The following is an 18023-nucleotide window of genomic DNA, read 5'->3' on the forward strand; positions in this document are numbered from 1 at the left end:
CCCTGCTATTGAAATGATGCACGCATCATTCACTTTCCTGACAGATCTTGACCTGGGACCGTATTTTTTTCATTCGGGCCAGTAGCTTTCATTTGCTGGCAAGTCTACCTGATTGTCAAGCCCTGCTGTGTGCAGTGCACGTAGTACCAATATGTCTACCATTTGTGTAGCCGGTAGCGATGCTAATGATAGCCTAACCGTTTTCGGGTAGATGGAAAGGCAATTGAAGCTAACTACAAAGTAGCCTATGCCTACCTGGCAGAATCATGATTATTTGCATCAATCCAATGGCCATTTGTTTTGAAAACTCCATCACAAGTGCACTACAAGAGCACCTCTAGCCAAACACAACTGTCTGGCTGGTGTACACAAAAAAAACTACATTTCTCTATTTTTTCTCAGACCTCAACAAGGATCCCCTGATGTGGTTTAAGCATTAGTCGTAAAAAAAAAAAAGATTTCTAGAGCGAAAATCTGAAGAAAAAAAACAACTGGGGGAAATCACACTAATCATATTTTTTGGGACGAGGTATCAAGTATGTTCTAAATTGAGTGTTAGGATCCCTGGACCAGAGAGAGGATTTCTCATGTTCATGTTCATGGATCTTTCTGGGTTGGGTTGGGATTAGGCTACATGTCATGTCAAAATATGTTGATCCATCATTCCAAAAAAGAAACCTGTATATTTTTTTTTAAACCTGGGAAGTTACTGAAATTTTGCAAACCTAGGTTCTCTCATGAAGTAGGTAGGATAAGTGGAGACTAGAGCCAGATGAATGTGTGAGTGTTACCTCATGCTCACACATCCAAAGTCTAAACAAGATCTTGGGGCAAGGTCGCTCACAATGGTTAACACTACAGACTAATAAGTGTGAGATGTTCTTAGGTGAGGTGTTGCGCAGAAACCATGGCCAGTCTGTGTATTATTCAGTATGTTTTTTTCTCTTTTCTCTCGCTCTCTTGCTCACTTTCGCTGTGTCTGCCTCTCCCTCTATCTCTTCTCCCCCTCTCACTCTCTTTCTGAGAAGAAGGTGTTATCTCTGGGCTGCATTACTTCTCTATCCTCTCCAGAAAGGCAGGGGGATTGCAGCAGGATTAAGGTGGATTGATTTCTCCCACCCTGAGGAGTGAGATTGAAGTGTGGGTTGTGTCCACAGCGTGCCAACTAAAAGTCTCCCCAATGGCCCCATCTCCTGCTCTCTCCAGCTCTATCACCTCCCAGCTCCCAAAGCCTTTGTTTGCAAACACATCGGCGAGTGACTGCGGCAGTCCGATAGCTTAGTGCTCAGTGTCAGTTCCAGCTAGCCCCCTGTGCTTACTGACCTTGGGCTGATAAGAAAAGCTGGAGGAACCACACATGATATAGCCTTCATGGAGAGTGGAAGATTGTCCATTAAGCTCTTCATTTTGCGGTGGTTTCTGTGGTGTGGAAACCGTTATGGAATAGGAATTTGGAATTCTGGGCATACACTTAATTGTAAATTATATTGTTGATTTATTGTTTTACCCACTCTCATTTACATATACATCTTTTTTGTGTGGGTGATGGTACTGGAGAACATATATTTATAATATAATAACGATATAATGTAACAATATAATATTAAAGTGCGGTAGCAAATCTAATGACAATATCCTTGTGTCTTCCATAGGAAGTCACCAGCCTCCTCCCCTTCTCCAAGATCTCCCTAGATGATTTCCCAGAGAACAAGGAAATCAACACGGACCTCAATGCCTACATCCAGTACCGCATCAACGGCAGCAAAGACATCATGAACAACATCTCCCTCAATGGCAAGGCCGACCCCATCATTGTGGGCAAGGTGAGCAGCCACCTGATCGCCCGCAGCCAGGGCTCCTATCTGTACCTCAAACTGACCCTGGACCTGTTCGAGAGGGGCCACCTGGTGATCAAGAGCGCTAGTTACAAGGTAGTGCCCGTGTCGCTGGCCGAGCTCTACCTGCTGCAGTGCAACATGAAGTTCATGACTCAGTCGGCGTTCGAGCGCTCGCTGCCCATCCTGAATGTAGCGCTGGCGTCTCTCCACCCGATGATGGACGAGCAGCTGTTCCAGGCCATCAATGCGGGTACCGTGCACAGCGAGCTGCCCTGGGACGACTTCCAGCAGCACATGGAGACGTTGTCCTGTTTCCTCATCAAGCGGCGGGACAAGACGCGCATGTTCTGCCACCCATCCTTCAGAGAGTGGTTGGTGTGGAGGGCAGACGGAGAGAGCACCAACTTCCTCTGTGACCCCAGGTGAGCTAGGCTAACTCAAATCTACCCTGGTTAGTTAGGTGAACTTAAGCCCAATTAGAGAGTTAGATGAACTCAAGCCCAATCAGTGAGTTAGGGAGCACTGCAAAATAGCCTCAATTAGCCTTACTACCGTAGCTAGCTGGCTAACTTTACTCGCTACTGTCGCTAGCTAGCTTCTTTGCAAAGATTTGATGCAGTCAAGATAGGCACTACCATAGATAACCTATGGCAGCAACACATTTGTCTAACTAGCGCGAGTTGGTTTGCCTACTTTCTCTCCCTCCTGCCACACACATAGACTGTCACACACACTGTTCCCTGTTCCTCTCCCGCCCCTCCCCCACATTCTGCTGAAACAAGCAGAGTGCAGCACACCAGCTCTCTCCTGATCTCTGCAAGGAAGTCTCCATTTAAGTTTTTTTTCTTCGTTTTTTCAAAGTTTATTTGAAACGCAACATGTAAAGTGTTGGTCCCATGTTTTATGAGCTGAAATAAAAGATCCCATGTCATTTCCATAGGCACAAAAAGCGTATTTCTCTCAAATGCACACATTTCTCCTTTGCCAAGATAATCCATCGACCTGACAGGTGTGGCATATCAAGAAGCTGATTATTACACAGGTGTACCTTGTGCTGGGGACAATAAAAGGCCATTCTAAAATGTGCAGTTTTGTCACACAACATAATGCCACAGTTGTCTCGAGTTTTGTGGGAGCGTACAATTGTCATGCTGACTACAGGAATGTCCACCAGAGCTGTTGCCAGATAATGTTAATTTCTCTACCCTAAGCTGCCTCCAACGTCGTTTCAGAGAATTTGGCAGTATGTCCAACCGACTTCACAACCGCAGACAATGTGTAACCACGCCAGCCCAGGACCTCCACATCCGGCTTCTTCACCTGCGGGATTGTCTGAGACCAGCCACCCGGACAGCTGATGAAACTGGGTTTGCACAACTGAAGAATTTCTGCACAAACTGTCAGAAACTGTCTCAGGGAAGCTCATCTGCGTGCTCGTCGTCCTCACCAGGGCATTGACCTGACTGCAGTTTGGCGTCGTAACCGACTTCAGTGGGTAAATGCTCAACTTTGATGACCACTGGCACGTTGGAGAAGTGTTATGTGGGCGAGCGGTTTGCTGATGTCAAAGTTGTGAACAGAGTGCCCCATACTGGCAGAATGGAATAAATTAGAAGAGATACCGTGACGAGATCCTGAGGCCCGTTGTCATGCCATTCATGCGCCGCCATCATCTCATGATTCAGCATGATAATGCATGACCCCATGTCGCAAGGGATCTGTACATAATTCCTGGAAGCTGAAAATGTCCCAGTTCTTCCATGGCCTGCATACTCACCAGAAATGTCACCCATTGAGCATGTTTGGGATGCTCTGGATCGACATGTGCGACAACATGTTCCAGTTCCTGCCAATATCCAAAAACTTTGCACAGCCATTGAAGAGGACTGGGACAACATTCCTAAGGCCACAATCATCAGCCTGATCAAATGTATGCGAAGGAGATGTTTTGCGCTGCATGAGCCTCTCTAACCATGAGTGAAATGTGTGGTTGCCTAGGAGAGATGGCTCACTTTGGCATTTCTTCTAGCACTCAGAAGGAGAGCACTCAGAAGGAGGAGAAATAATTACAGTGCCTTGTTTAGAGCTGCATATTCTGATCTTCAGACGCTTTTAAAAATGTAAATACCGAGGGAGACCATTTTGTTTAAGGAGCAAACAAGCACAAGACAGTATTGAATGGTTGTTTGTGCAGTAAAGAGGGGGGAAATTACCATCAATAAGAAGTTGTGCGTGATTCATCTCTGCCTGGGAGACCTCTGTCTGTTTCTTCACTTGAAGAGGAAATCGAACATTCAAGACAGCGTCGCCGCGTTCCCTTTTAAGTTACATCAATCCACTCCTTTTCACTCAATCACAGACATGTTATTGCTCCCTAGTTTGTATACCGCCATTGATCGATACACATGGGGCAGGATACTTATGTAATCTGCGAAGAGGGAGAAGACGGTGCTTCGCTGCGAACAAATTATGGAATTTATAACTCAACTCTGAAACAGAAGCTGACAAGTCATATTTTTTCCTATTGCTGCTAAGATGTGCTTTGCTGTGTGAGGGGATGGATGGGCAGCCAGGAGAAGTAGCGTAGTGGATGTCTGCATCCCAAATGGCACTCTATTCCGTATATAGTGCACTACTTTCGACCAGAGCCCTATGGGCACTTGTCAAAAATGGTGGACTAAATAGGGAATAGGGTACCATTTGGGACACTGCTGATGTTGTTTGGCAGAAACACCGGGGTTGTCAGCATACATCCTGGGTCCCGTCCCTGACACATTATCTTACATGGGGTCGACTGATGAAATGTAGGGCTCCTTCAGTGCTCTGCGTGTAGGGAAATTGATTTAGCTCAAGTCTGATGAGGGAGGTTGTTTACTGGCAAGGATGTTTCCATAAACACTATTCAGTGTAATAGAAGAACCATCTATATGGAGTTCAGACACTACTGGCAACTGATGTTGACATTTGAAATTCAACACTCATTTGGGTTGGAACTGAATTTGCTCTTAGACATGGTGTTCTCTCAGAAAAATACTCTTGAGTTGGCAAACTGTAGGCTTAGTAGCAAATGTATACTATACAGTAGTTAGCATTACGACTGTCAAGAGTGTATTCCTATCTTGTTGCTATCATTTATAAGAACAAGAACTAGGGAATCACGATATATCGGTGAACATATCGGAATCGGACGATATTAGCTAAAAATGCCAACATCGGTATCGACCCAATGTCTAGTTCAACGCCGATGTGAAAAACTGATGTCAAAGCTGACGTACATACCTATATAACGTAGGTACATGACGTAATGACGCCACATAATATTTTGCGCTACACCTGCAACACAGCATTCCTAACCTAGCCCACAATGTCTGCTGTGTTGATCATTCATTTGAAGAGTAAGAACATTTTAGCGAGACAACTCAAAGGCGAAATCAATTAATGCCAAGATAATGGAATTCATTGCCCTTGACAATCAACCTTTCTCTCTCGTGGGTGATGTTGGCTTTCGCGACTGGTTGAGCATCGGTACACACTAACGTTACCAAGTGCGCTATTGTTCAGATGTTGCCCTACCCGGAGTTACACAGTAATAGCGTCACTGCTATTAGCTTCAGGACATACTATGGAACGCCGTTTGGGTCTTTGCGTGTCCAAAAAGATACACGTCAAATAACACTATTTGACAATAACACTATTTGACGCATTAAATACGATTTTAATTGACACGTCAAATAAAACCTTTCTATCATAGAATGTTATATGTTCTGAATTTGCACGTACAAGCCAAGCGCCACCACTACTATCAGTAGCACTGTCAAAGCTGTACAAAAGTCTGCAAACAAGCAAACACCGGCCACGAACGATGTGTTTACAATACCGCGTTGGTAATAAAGCATTATTTGTTCAACCGCAACTTCTGGGGTCGCTAGCTAGCTTTAGCTTGGTACCTAACTAGCACCAATACAACCAATATAGCACCAATACAACCAATCTGAAAACAGTGACCAGTTGAAACTGCAGTCATTTTCACTCTTCTTAGCATTGATTTAGGAATCCTTGTGAGTAAGTATTAGCTAGGTAGCCACTTGTTGTTTACCTATTGAAATAAGTATGCCCCCAATGCAATTCTAAAGTGTTATTTCAACACATTTTTGTCAAAATAACAAATTAATGTATTTTGTTTATTTTATAACATTCCTACCTCGTTTAGTATGATTTATTCAATTATGGCATAATTCTACTATTTTTATTCATTTGCGTCACTGTCAATGACATACTTTTATTTGGAAGTCCACTATTGTGCCTAATCCTTATTGTGGCTAGCGTCACGATTAATGGTTCCGCCCACCATTAATCAAATAAAAACTGCCTTATAAATTACGGTTATTTTAGATGATGACACCTAGCTATATAGTTTCACTGTAATAGAATGTTATCGTTATCGTTTTTTTTTTGTGGCAAGGAAAATATTGGATATTGGTATCGTGCAAAAATGTCATATCGGTGCATCACTAACAAGAACTTATGTGGTCCCTAAAGCATCAACACAGTATGAAGTGTTATTGTTTTTTGTTGTTTTTTTATTGTTATTGTAGATTTAAAGAGAAATCTTTGAAAACAAACACATGATTTGGTAGCAAAGATTGGTGATCGAAGACATGGGCTAATGCCAATCAGGAGGGGGACAAGTACAATCTTGTGTGGTTACTGCATATTGTGTATGCATCCCATCTTAAATATTATCAAGGAATTTACTGTGTGTTTCACTTCATCTTAGATGAATTTTGGCAAGGAATCTCAATCTGCAAAAAAAGTCATTGTTTCCTGCGGTTTTGCTGCCCTGTGGAATGGGCTAATGTGTCTTTAGACTGTGATTTTTTTAGACTGTGATTAGACTCGGATTCTTCATACCCTCATTAGTGACTACCATAGTGCACACTAATCATACTAGGGACAAGTCCCAAATGGCACCCTATTCCCTATATAGGGGGTCAAAAGTAGTGCACTATATGGGGAATAAGGTGCCATTTGGGACACAAAATGATTGCCCTTACTTTCTCTCTGTTCTGACTCACCTCTGCATACCTCTTCCAAGCTGCAGTCACTGACCTCTATACACCCCCTCTCAGACCCCTCCAACACAATCTGTCAAAACAAAAGCAAGTGAAGACCTGTCATGAGGACTGACACACAGAGCTAGAAGAAATGCTTGTTATTTCCCCATTCAAAAGAGAAAGCACACCTTAACGGAAAAAGTTCAAACTGAAACGTCAGTCATGCGTGGTCTTTTAATGAAGTTCTCTGGTAATTAACACCAGAGAGCAGAGCTTCAGTGAGAAGAGGAAGGTGGTTACATTTAACACAAGGGCTGCATTCTCTAGTCTACACCGCTTGTCCTCCTCTCCTCGCGGGCCGCGCCATGCCAGGCATGGCCTAGACAGGGTCTAGACACTAGCGTTTAACAGTGTTTAATCAGACCGGCCAACAGAGAGGCTGACGTGAAGTAATGGATAGAATAATGCACCATGATTACAACACACTCTCCAATCTCTCAAGATAAGAAAATTACAAATCTCAATTCTGTCTCTGACTGCCTGGGAAAATTAAACTAGCTTTAGTTGGAATGAAAAAACAGCAGCCGTCACTCCCCAATCAGCCAAGTATGAAAGTGGATGATGAACAATGTGTCACTCACATCGATACATTGTAAGAACATCCTACCATGGCATAACTACGGCACCTGTAAGCCCTAGACATTGTTTTTCGAACACTTTGCACACTTTTAGTTGTTGATGGGAAATGTCTTGGTGTTTCCTCTACAGGAGTGGACACGCACTCATGGCCTTCATGCTGTCGCGACAAGAAGGGAAACTGAACCGGCAGCAGACCATGGAGCTGGGCCACCATATCCTTAAAGCACACATCTTCAAGGTACAAGAGACTAGCCAGGACCAGATTACCGAACGGGCATGCAGGGCACATCCCCGGGGCCCCTTTAAAGCTATATTTGAGCTATTAAACAGCAACAACAACAAATATCTACCTCATGGCAAAGAGTATAGAATTGATCGAAATTTGCTTTAAAACGGCAACAGTTTTTCTTAGACAAAATGTGTAGAATAGCATTATAAAACTGCACATTTTTCTCTCTGCACCTTTGCAAAATGTGTTAAATAGCAGTAAGCTGATTTCATTTAAAAAATATATATATATACAATATAATGCCCCAGGGCCTCAAGGTAGTCCGGCCTTGAGACTAGCTACTTAGTTCTGGGCCAGAATTCACAAATCGTCTCAGTGGCAGTGCTGATTTATGATCAGTTTTGCCTTTTATATCACAGTGAATAAGATGACATGGACAGAGCGGGACCTGATCCTAGATCACCACTCCTACTCTGAGACTATTGATGCAAATGCCCCCTGAAGCCTATAGTGTATATCCCACCCTTACTCGGATTACATTCCTTTTGTGAATTTTAGAGTGCGTATGTTTATTAATGAATCAAGATACATGTACATATGGACAGTGTCATCAGAGGATAAGCCCTCTGGGTGTGAGAGAAGGCTCTGGGAGTGAATCTACAGTATGTATCATTGGTTTATTGACCTGGTGTGTGTGCATGGTTTTAGTGTCTCTGTCTCTGTCCTCAGGGTCTGAGTAAGAAGACGGGTGTGTCTTCCAGCGTGCTGCAGGCCCTCTGGATCAGCTGCAGCGCTGATGGTCTCTCTGCAGCCCTGGCCTCTCTGAGGAACCTCTACACCCCCAACGTCAAGGTGAGGCCTCCACCCTAGACATCCAGACCCTCACCTGGAGCACTGCTGTGACATAGGATATGCTATTCATTTATTTATTCAGGGTATTTTTATTGATAGATACAGTGAAAAAGTGATTGAGATGAGGAGAGGGACATAGAATGCAAAATGGCGCTGTCAGGGGTTGAACCCATGCCTCCAGGGGCAATGTGTAGTCTGCAAGCAGTAGCACTACCACTAGACCAGCCAAAACCAACTGGCGGACCGTGGTCTGGGTCCGGACCCAGAGACGAGTCAATCCGGACCGGACAACATCGCATTTTGTTTTATAAAAGTCAAAGCATTATTTTTTTTAACAGCTTTAAAAAATCAACCCAGGCGCAGTGGCCTCTTTAACTCAGCAACCTCTCTTTCTCGCTCTCTCTGTCGATGCAACGCCCACCTGAAAAGTAGCAATATTAAGCGCCATTATGACACCAGGCATAGTCATTTCGATCAGAAGTATCCTCTGGATGCGGAGGTGAGAACAAACAAGATTAACCAACTAAAATCCCAATTAGAGATATCCGCCAAAGTCCTTGTCAATTCCCAGACAGTCCAACAACATGCAATGGAGTGTTCACTGAGGATAGCTTGGGTTTTGGGAAAACACAAAACACAATTTTCAGATGCTCAGATAGTAAATTAATGCATGTGTGAAGTTGCTGACACCTTGCTTGAAGGTAAACAAAAGATGAGCTCAGAGAAAAGATCAAACGAATTTGAAAGAGGACCACCCTGATGAATCAAGATACATAACCGAAAGGTTGCAAGTTCAAATCCCCGAGCTGACAAGGTACAAAATCTGTCGTTCTGCCCCTGAACAGGCAGTTAACCCACTGTTCCTAGGCCGTCATTGAAAATAAGAATTTGTTCTTAACTGACTTGCCTAGTAAAATAAAGGTAAAATAAAAAATCTAATAAAAAATATCACTGCATCATCCTTCAATCTGTCCTGTGTGCCAGTCTGGGGAAATAGTATTCTGAGGTCATGACAACGATGATGAAACTGATCAACTTTTTGAGGGCAACATCATCCCTACAACACTGCTTGCTACGAGGCATTCTGACAGAGGCCAATGCCAGTTTTGCTGACTTACGACTGCACAACAATGTCAGATGACTCAGCAAAGGCAGGGTTTTGGACGCTTTTGGGCCATTGGGGAGGAAATCAAAGCTTTGTTATCAGAGCAAAAGAGTGACAAGGCAACTCAGTTTTTTGAGTTTTTGTAAGATTAGGAGAAGATGGGAACAGATGCATTTTTGACAGACATTACATCACACCTTAATCAACTGAATGTTAAGCTGCAGGGATGGCACAACACAGTGTGTGATATGATAACAGCAGTCCGGGCTTTCCAGAAGAAATTGGAGCTTTTCAAGAATGATCTCCAGGGAGAACTTGTCCACTTCCCCAATCTTCTGGTGCAAACGCAGGGAGACAAAGATGTTCCCTAACCATGTTGATTTCATCCAGAAGCTGATGGATAACTTCAAGGCTCGCTTTGATGACTTCATTGTTGGGAGATAACTGCTGCTGCTCATTCAGAACCCCTTCTTGGTCACAAATGTGACAAAGTTGTCAGAAGAAGCAAAACAGATCTTCAGATTGGTAGATGTTGCCTCACTGCAAATGGAGTTGATTGAGCTAAAAGAAAATGTGTCTTTGAAGGAGCAGACTGGTGACTGTGACCCTGTTACTTTCTGGGGAAAGATGGTGCCTGCAGCTGATGTCCCCGTTCTCAAGAAACTGCCACTATACATCACCAATGAACAACGGCACTAGTGTCTCAAGAGTTGTTCTCACACCATTAGTGCCTAAGTTCAAAGCATTGGCAGGAGACAGAAAGTGTAATTTCTCTCATTGATGCAAGCCCAGAGTGACTTCTACATGAATATTGCATGGCCCACAGAGACATTCTGTGCATTCAGATTATTATTTTTGTTAAACTCTCCTTTCTTCTCCAGAAAACATGTACTTCATTTTATTATAATTCAAGTTCACAGTGCACTTTATGCATAGACAATTATGCAACCACTTTTGCTCTTCTGCAATGTTGCACATGTTTGCATTAAAAATAAGTTGTAATTCATTGAAATTCTTAGTCTAATTTTCTGTATTTAATGTACATTTTATATAACAACATGTTTCCTAAGTCGTAGACGACTATGTTTGTTACTGCGGCTGTACCACAGCGCTGATAAAGGACGATATCCATCCGGACCTTTGCCACCTAGGACATTTGTGTCACTGGACCTTCTCAAATAGTAGTTGAGTACCCCTGCACTAGACCTACCCCCAGCACGAACATATAGACTGGTCCAAAATGATTGATGAGCAATAATGACTGTATAAAATAAATAATTCAAATATTGAGCTATATTGTATGCTCAGAACTGTATATTGTTATTGTATTACATGCTAACCTCCCCTGTTATTGGTAATGATGAGAGGTTAGCATGCCTTGGGGGTATGATCTTTGATCCTCTGTAACTTTCTCATTTCTCATTATTCACGATTCATTCAGGATTATCTGTAATCATGGTTGAATCCACATTAATATAGAAGTGTTTAGAAGCCTATTCTATTCTTATTTATAATAAATGTGACTCCAAAATTGCACAATACATTATTTTCCATTCATTTCTATTAGGCACGAAACAAACTGCAAAAATGAATCTAACAAGTTTGTAGAGTGACAAGCTTGATCTAATCATTGCGTGCTAGGTATATTGGGCCAAATATTAAACTTTTCACGACTTAATTTATGATAATCTTTTTATACTGTCATTATTGCTGTGTGTCAATCATTTCGGACCCCACTGTATGTTCTTGAGCGCATGCATGTTGCCTGAACACACTGGTCATTGTGTCTCCCTGAATGTTTTCCTATTACATTTTTCCACCAGCGATTTGTATTAGCACAGTAGTATTATTGTAATCTACTCTCCTCACCTCGAATGTCCTCCCTGAGTGCTTGTTAATTCCACTGATGGCTCCCAGTGTGTGTTATGATAAGCATTGTGATGTTTCCTGGAAACACTCACTTACGGTGATGAGTGTGGGCTCGCCACCGATGAACAACAGCTCATTGGAAATCTCACCAAGATGCTCACTGGCTCCGATAGATTGATGCAGGTTGCACTCTCTTCCATTAGTTTGATCCATCTGCTATCTGTGATGCTGCTCTCTGTGGGGGAAAAGGAGGCTGTGCCATTCTAAATAATTACAGAGCCCTTTTTAATTTAATAAACAAGAAGGCACGTTAATGACAGAGTGGGAAAAATCATTTTTTATGTTAAATTATGCCTGGCTCTGTGTCTGTCTACGTGCCCTGCTCTGTCTATTATGGCAGGAGATAGAAAATAGTCCTCCTAAGGCGTACAAGGCAATTATCAGTGGGGAATGATGTATTGTAGCTTTAAGCAAAAACAACTATATATTTTTGTTTGCCATTAGCAGTATGCTTAGGGTGTGGTTTTAATAACGCTTAGAGTGTTGTTTTGTTAACGCTTAAACATTATCATCCCCGTTTTCCCGGTGTGAAATATTCTGTTTGAGTGTAACATCTCTCATGAAGACAGTCACAGACAGAGTTGTTCCTTGTCCTCCAATGCCCCCTAAGAATCATTGGTGCTAATTTATTCCGTTGTGGTTCCACCGGTAAATAAAGCAAATTCAATTTCCTCTTCTTTTAACACTCACTGGGTTTGACGCCTCGTCTGATTAAACATAAATTATTATATTCCTTATCAAGGAGAAGAAGAATATGCTCTGATTATCGCAACACTAGATAATTTCCACTGTGTACTCTTGCGTTGAATGCATTTCTAAATGACTATATGTGCAATCGATTTTAGTTTAAAACAATCTGAGAATTGTGGTAAGGTCATGTTTAAAGCTAGGAAAAAATGATATATATATATATATATATATATATATATATATATAATTTTTTTAAATTAGCTATTTGGCTGAATTACATGCTTGATTTTCTTTTTTCAAAAATATTTTTAAAGGTTAGATAGTGAGAGAGATGACAGTGGGGAAAGATGGAGAAAGGATGTGTCAAAGAGCAGTAGGTCAGATTTGAACCTATGCCGACAAAATACACATGTGCCTGAGGATAGTGGTGTGCCGGTCAGCTGTATGTCCAACCGCATCCTGTCCGCAATCGCTAAACCATCCGCAACCACCCAACTATATGTGATGAAGTGGAAATCTGAGGACCGCGCCCGACTCTAACCTGCTAATATAGAAAATATCTGTAGGCTACACTCTTAGAAAAAAGGTTTCCAAAAGGGTTCTTTGGCTGACCCCATAAGAGAACCTTTTTTGGTTTCAGGTAGAACTCTTTTGGGTTCCATGTAGAACTCTCGGTGGGAAGGGTTCTACCTTTAACCAAAAGGGGTTCTTGAAAGGGTTCTACAATGGGTACAGTCAAAAACCCTTTTTGGTTCTAGATAGCACCTTTCTTTAAGAGTGTACAGTCAGAGACGGGGGAACGATTTTTTGACAGGGGGTGCAGGATTTTTTTGACAGATTTAGATATGTTTCTGCTTATAATTTCTAATATTTTGATAGGCTATATGTTAGTCAACTTATCTATACTTAGATACATGCAGCTTCTCTTCTGTCATTATATGTTGCCCTAGAAGACTAAATAAACCCTTGCTCACCAGAATAATGTCATAAATTGATAGAATGAATGCTTCAATCTAGTTGACATCGGTACATTTTTCTCTGTGGTCTCTGCTTCTTTTACAGAGCAAAGACATTTAGGGATCGAGAAGAAAATGCAATAACGTTTAATTATTTATTTTTGTTGCAAAAATCTGTTTGACTGGTTGCAAGGAAATAGAAAGCTGTGAAAACGACCCAACATGTTTCTGATAAGATTTCTTCAGAAAAAGTAAGAGCGCCTGCTAAATGTCTAAAATGTAAACATTTCAGTTCGGCTTGGATGCATATTTTATGTGGTTGAAATACTATCAGCTTTTATGTTGATGATAAACAGAGCACTTCTACAGACGGTATCTAACTGTGCATTTGCAGTCTCTCAAGATGCTGAAAGAAATAAATCATATTTCTCTACTCCTGTTCCAGAGTCCAAATGTACGCTTGATGTGTCACTTTACTGCAATAAGGGCTTAATTCTGCAGGAGTTAATATGAAGGCTATATGAGAGGTTATAGACCTACTGTCAGTGTCCAGATTTCAGTTTCCATTTAACCCATCTGAACAGTAGGCTACAGTTCCCTTGACGTACCAAAGGCCTATTTGAAGTCCCCGTCTTGTGACTGTCGAATATGTATATTGCCACACAATCATCACACAAAATAATCCTCTTTTACCACGTCACCAAATCTTTCCCAAACATTACTTTTCTGGCCCTCCCTTCTCTTTGTTTTCAACTCTCCATTTCATAGCTTTTCACTTATTGAATTGAATTAATCTCGGACATTGTCCTTTTTGCCTTCATGGATCGACGTTAACTTTTTCTGCCCGTTCCCAAAAGCATTTGGCAATTGGCAAGTAGGCTACAGTTTGGCCCTGAAGCTTAGGCTTACGCAAGAATGCCAGATGGCCTAAAATAATGAAAGCAAATCTCAATGTGGCCTATAGACATAAAATGCACAAGTCTAGGTCCAAAAGGCTCCTTATTAACAGCTTCTACCCCCGGTTTGGGGACTGCTGAAAAATTCATAAAATGGCCCCCCCCTTCTTAAAACTGCATTGTTGGGTAAGGGCTTGTAAGTAAGCATTTCACAGTAAGGTGTTGTATTCAGCGCATGTTTCAAATCAAATTTGATACATTTATGGATTTTTTAAGGCATTGTTTTCTCCTTCTTCAACCCACCCCGCCCTTCATCCATACAATATTTCATGACCATAAACTCGCAACCCCACAGATACAGCTGCGGGGACTGCGAGTTATGAGTCAACCCACACATCACAACCGAAGGATGCGGCATTACGGCTAGCCCAACCAGGCCTCTATTTTCAGGTTTAGGGAAGCCAAAATGTTTAATTCCATGCTCATGTTTTTCTTATACGATTTGATAAGACAGTTGAATTCCATGTGTATATAATGTGTGCTGCTCTTGCAGGTGAGTCGTCTGCTGATGCTAGGCGGGGCCAATGTGAACTACAGGACAGAGGTGCTGAACAACGGCCCGGTGCTGTGTGTCCAGTCCCACCTGGGCCACCAGGAGATGGCTGGCCTGCTGCTGGAGTTCGGGGCTACCTTGGACGTGGTGTCCGAGAACGGCATGAGCCCTCTCTGCTTCGCCTCGGCTGCCGGACACTTGGGTTTAGTCAGCCTGCTCTGCAAGAGAGGAGCCAAGGTTGGTGCTACTGCCCCTAGACCCTCAGACATCTACAGGATCAGGGCTAATCATCCCAGCTTTTCCCTTAACACTAGAACCGCTGGGCCTCGATGGACCCACCTTCAAGCTAATGAGCAGTCATTTTGACTGCAACATTCTAACAGTGTATTTAATATATTTCATATATGCTATCGCAAAAATAATAATTTGGTTGTGTTAATGAAGGCCTTGGGTAACATTAGAATACAAATTTGATTTGATTTCAAAAAACTCAATAGCATTTTCATTTTTTTATGTTACTGTAGGCTATATGTAAAAACAAAACAACGCCAAAATGCAAGTGTTCAATCAATTTTATTTGTGGAATGCCTTGTTCTGCTAATGTTCTGGAACACGGTAACAGCTTATTTTTATAACAACAAAATAAAAATACCGCAACCACAAGATGCACGGTCAAATGATGAAAGTAGCCTAAACATCATTATAAGCACCAAGTGGCCTTTATAAATAGTGAAACTCGGCACAAATGCGATAATGGCGTTATAATGAATATAAGTGTCGATATGACAGCAGTAAAAAAACAAAATTATTGTCAGCTCGTGCTTATATTGTGTGCATTTTATTAAGCTGCTATCCCTTGTACTAACAGTTGACACAATTTTTGTAACTTTCACTTCCTTGACACACTTTGACGTAACTTTGTTTGGTTGTAGTGCATAATAGTCTCCGGTTTTCTCTTTATTGTATTCCCGTTGTCTTGTCATTCTTCAACACCGTTGTGGAGTATAATGGCTGTGGAGGTGCCTTATTTTGTGCAGACTGAGGGAGCTCCGTTCTCACTTTGTTCATGGTGCCGACCAGACTTGTTTTCTTTGCAAGATAATTGTTCGCCAATGACAGTGAAGTTAGGAAATTGTCCATGGTGACATTTCTCCCCTTGCCAACATAAAGTTCCACAAGCCCCATCTCCACATTATCTGACACTTGTTCTTAACTGACTTGCCTTGTTAAATAAAGGTTCAATTTCAAACAATTTAAATAATAAAATATGTCATTGTATTACAGCATATAAACCCTGTTGTTGTTTTGTTGCAGGTTGACCATGTGGATAAGAGCGGTCAATGTGCTCTGGTCCATGCTGCTCTGAGGGGCCACCCTGGCATCATCCAGTACCTCTTGGAGCTGGAGTGGACCCCCGAGGGCCAGCAGCAGAACTGCAGTCTGAAGAACAAGACCCTCCAGCAGGCTCTGATCGCTGCCTCCAGCATGGGACACACACAGGTCAGTCAAAAGACACTGGTTGAATCCCAAATGGCACATGTTGCAACCACCTAGTTTACTGCACAGGGTTTGTATGGTCATGAAAATCCTAGAAAGGTAATGGAATTAGAAAATAGTTTTCCAGGCCTGGAAAAGTATGGTTGTGCCCGATCTCAGTAATCGTATCTGTTTTATCTCGTCATCGGAAAACCCGGAAGTGTGCTTTAACATGTTGTAAAGCTAATTCCTCAAGTGCGTATTACTGCGCTATTGCTTGGACTGCATCACATAGCGCATCGTTATGTTTCTTCACCCATTCACACACATTGTTAAATGACCCGACAGATGAAAATGCACATGATTTACTTACTTAGTCCTTTTCAATTATCAACTAAATAGACTAATAAATATCCTAATGCATGGCTAATACTGTCTTCATTTATTCCAGACAGATTTAGATGAAGATAGGCTAATTCGCTTTACCAATATATTTTTTTCACTTTCGAGAAGAGCAAATCTTTTATCTCCCGACACTTATGCCACAACATTTCTACAATAAATGTACATTTGTCATTTTATTTTCGAATGATCTGTCACATTAAACAATAAACAATAAACATAAACAATAAATATAACAATATTAAACAATAAACATTCCTGGGCGAGAATAAATAAAAATAGCAAGCAAGCATGGGCTTGGGTCACTACATAACGACAGACATTGTCAGCAATGGAATAATTAAACGGACAGACAAAGTAGGCCTACTAAACAACACCAAGTAGACAGACAGAAACAACCATATGTCCTTAGCAAACAATGATGCCTAGCTACAGATTCTGATTCATACAGGATGTTTGGAGAAGTGGAGACTTGTGCCCTGAGACGAGTGACTATGAGTGAGTGAAACAGCCTGTCTGGGAAAATGAGAGCAGAGAGAGTGACTTGATCTAATCCAATTGTTGCAGCAGGCTCAACCGATACCCCGCCCATTTCTTTACAGACAAAAGAACTAGCCAATAGTTGTTCAGAGCACACAGCGCATCACACTGTTTGAGTGAAAGAGAGATGTGCGCTGGCAGCAGAAAATAACTTTTTTTCCGACCAAGGATAATAATAAAAAATACTTGTGTCATAATCTTATTTGGAAAATTCTCCATATCCGTTACGATACTCTTTTTGCACAAGTACTCGGCGCACCCCTATGGAAAAGCTTTGGAAAATATTCAAATCCGAAACGTTTTGGAAAAGTCATGGAAATTAGTTTCATAATTTTGGCTCATGTAAATAATTTAGGCATACTTTTTATATATTCTATCAATCACATACAAATCTACATATTAGTCATCGCGCGTTTCTGTGTGTGTGTTTATACTTGCGTATGTGTCCTAAAAACTTGCCACAGGCAAATGCCAGAGGTGCAGTTGATGCTACACACTTTGGTTGTAAAACAATGGCTCATACACTGAATTGGAAAGTTGGCATTCCCACAGCGGCAGGAGGTTTTGGTACAAGTTATCCGACCGGCACAAATCGAAAACAAGTCTTATGTAGCAAAATTGTTGTTTTTTACATTGGATAAGCTACACTGGATAAGCTACACAAATAAGCTACACAAATATCATACACTGCATGTTTGAGGAACAATGGGAAAGTAATTCTGCTTTGAAAGTTGATAAACTTGTAAATTCACTTTTGAGAAAATGTCCTTTGGTACCTAGTTAAGAGCTCTTCTTTGGTGGTGTCTCTACAGTATGTATACATGAAAAAGCAAGCATACATTTTATGCCTGCTTTTTCATGTAT

At 41.7% G+C, this 18023-nt stretch overlaps 1 protein-coding gene across 5 annotated transcripts in view; it reads left to right on the forward strand.

Moving 5' to 3' along the window:
• Positions 1-18023, forward strand: part of LOC109866085 (protein TANC1) — a 267888-nt gene that overhangs the window by 214991 nt on the left and 34874 nt on the right. For all 5 annotated transcript variants that reach the window (XM_031794472.1, XM_031794469.1, XM_020454642.2 and 2 more), the window contains 5 exons: positions 1653-2260; positions 7661-7769; positions 8490-8612; positions 14742-14978; positions 16056-16241. In XM_031794472.1, the coding sequence (XP_031650332.1) occupies positions 1653-2260; positions 7661-7769; positions 8490-8612; positions 14742-14978; positions 16056-16241 (1263 nt within the window). The remainder of the gene's footprint in view (positions 1-1652; positions 2261-7660; positions 7770-8489; positions 8613-14741; positions 14979-16055; positions 16242-18023) is intronic.

This window comes from Oncorhynchus kisutch, linkage group LG2 (genome assembly GCF_002021735.2).
Source record: "Oncorhynchus kisutch isolate 150728-3 linkage group LG2, Okis_V2, whole genome shotgun sequence".
NCBI classification, from domain to species: domain Eukaryota; kingdom Metazoa; phylum Chordata; class Actinopteri; order Salmoniformes; family Salmonidae; genus Oncorhynchus; species Oncorhynchus kisutch.